Genomic DNA, 10,912 nt, shown 5'->3' on the forward strand with positions numbered 1-10,912 from the left:
ACAAGCCAACCAATTAATTTGTATTTTCTTTATTTACTTTTTAAAAAAAGCTACATGTCACTTTTTATATTTAACTTGTTAAAAAAAATAAAATCTAATTTCGTATGACTGAATATTCAATAATACTATAAAGCACAAGCTGCAAGCCGCAACCAATGGCTTCTTTCAATATTCAAATTTCAATTTCATTTAACCATATGACAATAAAATACATGAATTATGAAATATTAAAGGAGCTGACATTTTTTTTCAATTGTTAGTTTTTAGAACTCTGAAGTGTCAATTGATGACTTTTATTTGTAAATTTTTATTTTAATTGGATTGAACAAATTGATCGGATCCAATTAAAGTGGATTTGACTTTTTATTAATTTGAATTATACTAAATTTCAATCAATGATTGGATTGAATTGGATCCAAAATATAAAACCTAATATACGATACATTGAACTTAAATTTGACAAAATTCAATAAATTTAAACCATTGAACACCACCCTCAAACGCATTAACATAATTCATCATTTAATTGTTCCAAAATCAATTAGAATTATGGGCCGCCTACATTGCAAATATAAGTAACTTCCTCGTTACTCTTTTCAAATATTGCATAGCACTTATTACATTAACACGTAAATTGAAAATACGACATAAAAAATTGTTAAAGAATTATGCCAATCCAAAATAAAATCTCCACAAACAGCGGCTGCCGTTTAGCAGCGTTTCACGCAATGTTTAGACGACATGTGCAATGTCTTCTCGATGATAGACGATACCTTGACTTTCACTAACAAGCTCATGCCAAATTAATGTGACACGTGTCCCGTCCTTATGGGGTGGGGCACATGGGCCTTCCATAGGCCCCCCCCTTAGCCCTCACCTGTTGTGTTTATCCCTTCAACCGTTGGCTAAACGAACCGCCAATATCACGTGCCAGAATTTCCAAACAATAAAATATATTTTTCTTTAATTTGACTAATTCATCCAGACCTCCATTTTCTCTTTCTCGAATGAACCTAGACTCTAATTAAATACTTCATTTTTTTTGTTTATTTTTTAAGTTGTTATTTCACAACTTAAAGTTTTTACAACGCTATTGCTGAAAAAAAAAACTTTACAATATTATGAATTAATTTTTCAATAGTTCACGACATTGTAAAGTACTTAATATCACGTAAAATCCTAAATTTGTATTTTAAAAATAAGAACACGCACACTTGAAAATCATTATACACTCACTCTTTATAGCCCAATAACAAAGCTATACAGAGTATAGCTTTGAAAATTATGAATATACAAAAAGATATCTCCCTCTATAAAATTAGGACAAAATAATATGTTCCTTAAGCATAATTGAGTGGCATCTTTTGAACTGTAAGTTCAATTGCTAGCTAACAATGATATATATACGCTTGAATTTTGAGAAGGCATGAAAATATTTTTGTTAGATACGTAATTAAAGAAATCACTGGTATTATAAATGGATTTTTACTTAGCTAGTTACCCCTTTATGCATGTTTAAACATGCAATTTTGTATTGGATGAACCACATGTGAAGGGCTATGCTCTTGCACGAACAGCTTGCAAATGCAGCAAAATATGTATAAACAATTACAGGCTGACACATTAACAGTACACAAAAGAATCATGCAAATCGCTTCCTCATTGTTATTTGACATAATCTCCTTACGAGGCTTATTCTCTTATGCACGTGCAACATGGGAGAAAATGATCAAATTCCACATGATGTTTATTGAAATTAATCTACCTTTTTCTCTAATTTTTCGAAAGTCATCAAAATTTTCCTGCCACTGAAAAGATTCAGTTAATTTAATAATTTATTTTATTTTATTTTTTTGGTTGATCAACCATTTTGACAATAAAATTAATCACAAGTTTGGTTATGAGGGTAAAATAATAAAAGACAAAAAAAAAATTGAAATTTAACCGTCCGCTTTAATGGTATGAGAGTTTTGATGAGTTCGAAGCATAAAAGGAAAAATGATTAATTTACCGAAATAATAAGGGGTTTTCATTTTCCTCTGGAAGATCTATTCTACATATCATGTGCCATCTCATCTCCCACGCTTACATGTCATCTTTTTCAATGCCTTAGACTGCTAGGTTACTTGTCAATTATTATTATATTGCTGTACAAGACTTAAAAGAGTTCCAAATTATTCTGCATTCTAAACATGTCATCTGAGAGAGCATGAGAGGCTGCCTATAAAATGGGATCTTCTCTACACTCTTTTCAATGCAATTAAGAGGTTAATTCAAATTAAAAGATTGGAACATGGAAGCTAGAAGTTTTACAATCCCATCATGTTCACGTCTATTCTTTGCTCTCACCGTTCTTCTTCTGATTTCAAATATCAACCCAACATTAGCTGGAACGTCCACAACAGCCAAATCTAATTCCCTCAAAATCTACAAGAACTTTATCAAAACGTCTTGCAATTCAACATTATATCCAGCCCTTTGCTACAAGTATCTCTCATCGCACGCCTCCACCATAAAAACTGACTCCGTAAAGCTTTGCAACACAGCCTTGACCGTAAACCTAAAAGCCGCGAACAAAACCTCTGCCCTCGTAACAAGCATGGCCAAAAAGGGGGGATTAAGACCTGCGGAAAAAGCCGTCATTGAAGATTGCAATGAAGAAATAGATGACTGCGTCGATGAGCTCAGGAAAGCTTCCAATGTATTGGATAATTTAAGAGATGCTTTGAATAAGGAAGATCAAATGGCGGACATCAAAACATGGGTTAGTGCCGCAATGACGGATGAAGATACGTGCATGGATGAATTTGAGGAGAACAATGTAAGGGAATCTGTGAAGAACAAAATCAAGAAGAGTATTGTGGATCTTCGTAAAATAACAAGCAATAGTTTGGCACTCATCAACAGACTAAGTAATTAAATTAATCCTATATCTTAGTTCTTAACTTGTGCGCATTGCTATTTTTAGCTCTTGGCAACACAATTTATCTTTTGTTTGATAGGTTAAGTATGGTTTGTTGTAATTAATTAAGAGTGATTTTAAGTGATTAATCTCTTATCATTTTGGATTTGTGAGTAACGTATGGTAATCTAGCTGCTTTGATTCTATAATTGGTAATAAATATTTTTAGTTAACATAGTCGGCATAGCTTTCAATTACATGCAACCATCATATTAATTTACGGTTAATACTATATTACTCCTATATATACAACAATTAACGTTAGGTAATTAACAACTTTAGTTTTTTTTTTTAATTCAATCACTTAAGTCATTAAGTCTGTTTTTTTTTCAACTTTAAAAAAAAATTCATTCATTAAGTTATTAAGTTAATTCTTTTAACTTTTTGCTTAATCTAAAAAGTCTAAATGATATAATTAAAAAAATTCTCCAAAATATTTCATCTAATTAATTATTTTGCATCCTTACATAAATGAAATTTAATAATTAGCATTATTATCCATCTTTATAACTTGTGATAATATTGTGGTAGACTATTATTATTTTTATCTTTTTATTTTCTTTAAATTAGCATTATTTATCTTCATAATTTTTTATGAATATTTTTGTTATAAAAGCATCATGAACTACAATAAGATTGATTAACATATACTAATTTAGAATATTAAAGTGGTGTATTTAATTGAACATGATTTATGTTATGATAATATATAGTATTTTATTTGTGTTCTTTTAGATGTTTTTTTATTTGTTTAGTATTTATAATTTCTAAGGGTATAAATGTAAAAAAAATACTAGTTTTAGATTTTTTTTAAGTTAAAGAAACAAACAACTTCATATTTATTTTTAGCTATTTAGATAAAAAAAATAAACATATTGTTCATATTCAGACATTCAGTTTTGTTCATAATTTAGACTAATTCAAATATATTTAGATTTCAAACAAAAAAACAAGCGTTAGTTTATTTTAACGTTAACATAGGGTTTAACTTAGCTTGATTGTCTAATATTAATAACTTTGTCTACATATTGTTCAGATTCATACATTCAGCTTTGTTTAGAAGACTAATTCAAGTATATTTAGATTTCAGACAAAAAAAAACACCAATTTATTTTAATATTAATATAAGGTTTAACTTAGCTTAATTGTCTAATATTAATAACTTTGTCTATAGGCCTCTAATCATATTAGACAAAGATAAATTCATTTAAAATAGCTGCTTATCCCCAAAAAAAAAAATTAAAAAATGAGAAAGCTCACGAGAGTCAGTCAAGTTCAAAACATGCAACTCGATATGCAAGCTAAACAGACAAACTATATATTCAGACATTAAATACAGATGATTTTAAATCATGAACCTCATTATTAAAAATCAAATCGGCACGATTCGATCCATTCAAAAACTCTAATAATTTGCAGTTCTGAAAGCCAACTAAGAAGTTACGCTAAAGATATGGTAAATTTTTCAAAAAAAAAATTATTCTTAATTACGTACATTACATTAATAAAAAAAAAAACAACTAATATGTGCTCCCTTATTCATTAAATTCTTAAATTAAACTACTACATTTACTCTAACTTGATCAATTGAAAAATGCACGTGTCAATGATTCAACGGATGAAGAAATTACAAGGGAAGTCCCAAGACTTACTTAAAAAAGTTTTTATCTTTTTATATAATTCTTGAAGGAACGTGAAAAGCTTTATTAAGAATATCCAAGAGTATTGTAGAAATGAAAAATAAAATTTCTTCCTTATCTATATTAGTGGAGTTCAAATTTTATATGTATATATATATATATATATATATATATATTATCAAGTGCATTCCTATATAGACTTTTAGATTTGGGGTTAGCAATCTCATTTAGCCATTTTATTTGGCTTGACAGAGGACTGCCATGGGATATATTGAGTCACTCGGCTCATGTAATGTAAAAAAATGAGCCACCTGTGAGTTGTGAGTTTACAGAAGGGTAGCCATATGCTAGTGTTAGAAAAAAGACCAAGAGGATCATTTTTTCATGTTATTTTTTAATTTATTTTAATTTGATTTAATGCAGTTATGTGGATTATATTGATTTTGGCAAGGCCTTCTGTTTTGACTTACGACTCGCTAATGATAGGGGCAAATCTACATAGAGTCTATGTGGACAATTAACCTCACTCAATAAAAAATTCTCCTTATTTTTTTTATTAAGTTTTTAGAAAATTTTGTTTTTATTGAGGACAAATTTTTAAAGAAATTTTGATATTAGGATCAATTTTATAAATTATTAATTTTTATTATTATTTTACCTACTGAGATTGGTTATCTCCATTATCTATCCATTTAACTCTAATCTTTGAGACTTCTGATCTTTTAATAACACTTTCTATTTAAAAAAAAATAAAAATAAAAATTCATTTTCAAAATCGAATAAACCATAATTTTATTTTTATTTTTGACTTCTGTTTTTGAGTTGAAAGATACATAACACAAAATGCATTCCCATGTAGTCTTTTAGATTTGTGATTAAGAAAATTAACAATCTCATTTAACCATTTAATTTGGCTTGTCAGAGGAATGCCATTTCTCTTCAATTGCGATTATGATTTAGCATAAAAATAAAAAAAAATAAAAAACAATTGCATGGGATGGGATATATTGAGTCACCTGGCTCGTGTGTGTGTGTGTGTGTGAGCCTCTTGTGAGTTTTGAGTTTACTAATGGGTAGCCATGAGCCTACTGGCTGGGCCAGTACCGTACGGACTGGGGTCAATGGCTTTCAAGTGTTGTAATGGTAAAAATAAAAACCAGGAGACTCATTTTTCCATGCTATTTTTTTTTTTTCAATCAAAATTAATCATTTCTCCTGTATGTTTCAAAGTCCATCAAAATCCGTTTTATGGTTAAAAAAAAATCTTGAAATTTTTGTAATAAAAAAAGGTTAGTGTTTCAATATGGGTGGTTATTTTCTAAAATAAAAAGGTTATTAATGACGATTTTATCAAAACACAAAATGTCACTGTCCATTTTGTCAGAGTTTAAATAATATATGTACGCATTTTCTTTTAAAAAATAAATATATTATATAAAATAATTGCACATAAATTAAAGATTAAAAAAAGTATGAAATCGTAATATACTATAAAATAAAATAATAATTTCTTTATTATAAAATTACTCTTATTATATTATATACCATGTATTTAATTTATGTTTGCTAAAAGAATAGTATTCAAAACAAAACAAGCACCGATTGGACAGGACCATTATTGGGGGGACCAAACGGTTGCGTTAACAGTTATGCCACTTGCCAAAATATTCATAACAAAATAATGTGACCTGTTAAGCTCCAGCTCAGTCGCAGTGTCAGTGTGCGCAATCAATGCATGTGATCCCGTATTTCCTTCAAAGAATTAAATAAAATAGCCCTTTAAATAATTAATTGCTTTCGGCCATTTATGGAAAGTTGTCACGTTGTCTCAGTCACTGAAAGACCCCACGAAAAGTCCTCTTTGTCAGCTCTGCTCTTATCCTCCTTTAGCTTTCACACTCCCAATCAAAACTGTCCATAAAATATTTCTTTTTTTTTTCTTCTTAATTTGAGATATTCGATGTATGAGATATTTATTTATTATTGTTATTTTTTTCATTAAATTTTTAACGAAAATCGAATTTCAAATCCGCTTCGTTTTAAATAAAATTTATTTAAATAGAGATTTTATTAATATTATTTTTACAGACAAGATTTTCATTAAAAAATTAATTATTTAATTGTTCATGTGAGTTTTAATTAAAAATTATAAAATTATTTTAATAGACGAATTATTTAAAGTTATGTTATGAAAGAAATAAAGACAAATCATAAAATAAGTAAAATATATTTTAGACATATTAACATTTAAAAAAGTTTTTTATTCTCTATTCACAAAAGCCTAAGTTAGTAGAGGAAAAATAACTTATTTAATGCTTAAAAGCTCTACTCAAAGAAAAAAAACCAAATAATAACAAAAATTTTCAAAAGAGTTTATATAATTAAATTAGCACTTATAACTATTAAATAAGACATTTCAAATAAACATTTGGTGAAATATCTAGTAGACTATGAATATGGTGAATGTCAATGGTTGCTTTTGAAATAAATCAAGAGTTTTGAGTGATCAACTATGAATAACATTACTATTAAAAAAAAAACTATGAATAACATTAGACATTTTTAAATTTCATCTCTAACAAAATAATATTCATCGGAAAAATTGTGAAATTATTAATTTACTTTAGAAAATTATGATATACCTTATATCAATGAGACATAATTTCTAATACTTGGGATACCTATTATATTACTCATGCAGAAATAAGTGTACCTACGCATAAAATCTAAAAAAAAAAATGGAGAGGTGGGAATCATGAGAGCGTGATCCTTTCAAAAATTACAGTGTCTAAAATAAAATTCTCTAATGACTTATCTAACACAAATTTTTAAGTAAGTCGATTTTCTTTATAGATATGCCCATTTATTCTTTTTTCCGGCAATCACGGATATATGTATTGCTTAGGGTTGAATTTCATTTGGCATAATAGTGATAGTTATTTCATTTATCAAGAATGTTCATTAATATATTTTAAGGTTTATATTGTTTATTATGGGAAAAAAATAAGGAATAATGTTAGAAGTCTTAAAATTTATCTCAAATGATAAGATATATGATATATGATTGACTAAGTGATTAATAATTTTTGATAATTTTTACTTACCTCGTTGTTTAAATAATAAATTATATATCATTTAAAATAAAGTTTTATGATAAATTTTTTGAAATCGATGACATTACTTCACTAGGAGACATATGGGACGCCAAGCGCATCTATTATTTCCATCATAATCATTTATTTTTTGGGAAATTTACACTAATAACCATAAAAATTTTAGTTTTTTTCATCTTAACCCCTCAAACAAATTTCTATCAACATTAGCCATAAAAGAACCATTGAGACCAAATTACCCCTCTCTCTCATCTCCCTTTCCTCTTCCTCTTGCCTTCTTCTCTCCAGTTCTCTACTAATTTTAGCATCCACCTCTTTCTTCTTCTTCTCTCTCCTATAATCCTCGTAATCGTTCGGTCTAGCGAGGTCGTGCTCCTCGATTACGGTCGAAGTGACGTCGACCAATGCCGGTTGCGGCAGCGCTACCACGTCGTCGGGGGAAGGTGCGATTGCAGGTGAGGAATGGGGTCTAGTCGGGAGAGAATTTTGGATGGTTTTGGGTTTGGATTGGGGCTTGAGGATAGTTTGTGGTGACGCGAAAATTGACCAGACAGGTGGTCGTGTTGGTGGGTTTGTCCTCATCGGAGGGTGGAGGTAGGTCTCCGTACAGCCCGCCTAGCATTTCGCAATGTGGCTTTTGATGGAAAATCCCGGGGAATTTAAATTCCGAAATTGGATTTTGGAGAATTAAAAAGCTAATTTTGTTTTGTTGTTTGGGTTGTCGGATGAGATTCGATCTGAGGTAGAAGAAGATATTACATACGAATAAGAAGAGACGAACAAAGACGAAAGGACTGGCGAAAACAAACAAATACTGAGGTAGAAGAAGGCAATCTGTCGCACGAAGCTTGGTGCGACAGGTGCCTGTCGCACCAAAGCTTGGTGCGACAGGTGCCTGTCGCACCAAAACATGGTGCGACAGGTGCCTGTCGCACCAAAACATGGTGCGACAGGTGCCTGTCGCACCAAAACATGGTGCGACAGGGTGCCTGTCGCACCAAAGCTTGGTGCGACAGGTGCCTGTCGCACCAAAACATGGTGCGACAGAGTGCCTGTCGCACCAAGACTTGGGCCTGTCGCACCAAGCTTCTTTTCGTTTGTAAAGAAGGGTAATTTGGGGAGAAAAGCGTATGTTTGGCTAATGTTGATAGAAAAAAGTTGAGAGGGTTAATTGTGAAAATAGTAAAAATTTTATGGTTATTTTCGTAAATTTCCCTTATTTTTTTCTCGGCTTACATTAAACAATCCCTACAATCAAGGGATTTGGTTTGAAAGCATCATCATCAATCAAGAATCAACCGCTAACCCAGATTTCACTTTCAATCTTCAAATAAAACTTTTTCCATAAAAGACAAGAATCTTTGCTCATTCACATAAGCTCATTTTTATAGATATGCTCAAAATTAACACTCACTTATAACTGATGATTAATTTGTACATTAAAACTAAACCAAAGATAAAAAGAGACACAAACTCTCGCAAAACATTCACACAGCCATATGGTTAACTACGGCTCAGTGTTTCCCAGCAAACTTATTGATCAGTGAAAGGGCATTGCTAGTGACATGAGCAACATTAACAACCTGAGCCCTAACAGAGGACTTAACCTTACCCTCCAAGGCCTTGCCACCGAACCCATCAGTACAAGTGTTCTCATCAGTCAAAGCAGCACTAACCCATGTCTCAACGTTGCTCATGTGCCACAGAAAGTCCTGACCCTTGGCCTGACCCATGTGGTTCAGCTCCTGAACCGACTTGCTGAGCCGGTCCACAGTGTCACCCATCTCATCCAAGCAGTCGGCAATCGCCTCATACTCTCTGTGCTTCAGGTTCCTGAACTTCCTCAGCTTGGTCACGAATGACTTTGCGGATTGGGCCCTGGAGAGGCTCACGGACAAGGCTGTGACAGCCAGTTGCCGGGGGCTTTGTTGAATTGATGGGGCATAAGCTGAGAGAGACTGCACGCACAGCGCTGGATAAGTTGTGGATTTGCAAGAACTTCTGATAAATCTTGTGTCAGCAATCCCGGCAGCTGTGACCAAGCTTATAATGTAGAGGAGAGAGAGCAATAGCAAAAGACAGCCTGTTTTTGCCATGTTTTCAGAAACTAATTAAAAGCTTTCTGCTTGCTTGGTGGGATTCTGAGAGAAGAAACTGATATGGTTCAGGATTTATAGAGGGCTTGTGAGCACTCTTTAGGGGCAATTTTGGTCTTAAACTTCGAACAAGAGTGATGGACCAATAGGATAAGCACAGGAACGAGAACCGAGGGCGGTGGTATCTAATATCTATGTCAATCAATGTATGATAGATATTTTATGCACATGCCACACTGATCCATTTCAACAAAAAGGGTTTATTTCTTATATTAACTTTAATATTCGGTAGAATTGCTGGCCTTTCGCTACCGACATGAGGCCAGCCAATTTTGGACCCACCTCTAACATTTTTAATTACTTAAATTCCGGCGATGGGGAAGCAAAGGTGGGTGAAAAACAATCTCGGGTACTATTGAGATCTAGTGCTTTCGTTTAGTGGGGACAAATTTTGCAATTTTAATTAATCCAATCATGGCATATAAGTATTAACGTGATTGCGGGTTATGAGATTAATCAGTGAGAATAATTGCCCTGCTTCGTACTTAATGGATTTTGTGTGAAACTGATTTTATAAGGGAAAAATATGGTGTAACTGTAGTACTATACTATAACTGCATTAAAATATAGTATCCAATTCACAATTGTTATTATAATTGAATTTAATGACTGAAGGTACCACAGGTGTACCATAACTGGACTCGATTTTCCATTGGTATTCAAACTTGGCTGCAAAGGGGAGGAAAGTAAATGAAATCACAAGCTAACATATATAATTAAAGAACACAATGGATTCGTACATAGATTACCACACACTTGACGCAAGTTTAGTTACACTTGAGCAGAGCGACCTCGATTTCATATATTAAAAAAAGAAAAGAAAAGAAAAAACTGCAGAATTTCATTGGAGCAAAAAGCTGCCGTGGTCAAATTTTTTGTCCCAATTGGTAGTGTTCAATAACTAAGTTTGGCAAGACAGCAATGTTATTCATTGTGTGTGTACACACACACGCAAACACATAAAATATAATATAATTTTAATACAAGAGTGTGTGTGTGTATAAAACCAAGTAGGGCAAGATAGCTAATAATTTACGTAGT

General features: G+C 31.7%; 2 protein-coding genes across 2 annotated transcripts; one reads left to right on the forward strand and one right to left on the reverse strand.

The window, feature by feature from the left end:
- The first annotated feature begins 2,200 nt into the window (after positions 1-2,200).
- Positions 2,201-2,999, forward strand: LOC18032640 (pectinesterase inhibitor 4). The gene has a single exon (XM_006421646.2). It carries the CDS (start codon positions 2,294-2,296, stop codon positions 2,918-2,920), a length of 627 nt encoding a protein of 208 aa, XP_006421709.1. The 5' UTR covers positions 2,201-2,293; the 3' UTR covers positions 2,921-2,999.
- Positions 3,000-9,048: 6,049 nt separating this feature from the next.
- Positions 9,049-10,034, reverse strand: LOC18033020 (21 kDa protein). Its single transcript, XM_006421647.2, has one exon. The coding sequence runs from the start codon at positions 9,809-9,811 to the stop codon at positions 9,230-9,232; it is 582 nt and encodes a 193-aa protein (XP_006421710.1). The 5' UTR covers positions 9,812-10,034; the 3' UTR covers positions 9,049-9,229.
- Between the last annotated feature and the right edge of the window lie 878 nt (positions 10,035-10,912).

Source organism: Citrus clementina, unplaced genomic scaffold (assembly GCF_000493195.1).
Source record: "Citrus clementina cultivar Clemenules unplaced genomic scaffold, Citrus_clementina_v1.0 scaffold_9, whole genome shotgun sequence".
NCBI classification, from domain to species: domain Eukaryota; kingdom Viridiplantae; phylum Streptophyta; class Magnoliopsida; order Sapindales; family Rutaceae; genus Citrus; species Citrus x clementina.

What these genes read in the sequence shown, in the direction of transcription:
- LOC18032640 (XM_006421646.2), top strand. Translation starts at nt 2,294, where the DNA reads ATGGAAGCTAGAAGTTTTACAATCCCATCATGTTCACGTCTATTCTTT.
- LOC18033020 (XM_006421647.2), bottom strand. Translation starts at nt 9,811, where the DNA reads ATGGCAAAAACAGGCTGTCTTTTGCTATTGCTCTCTCTCCTCTACATT.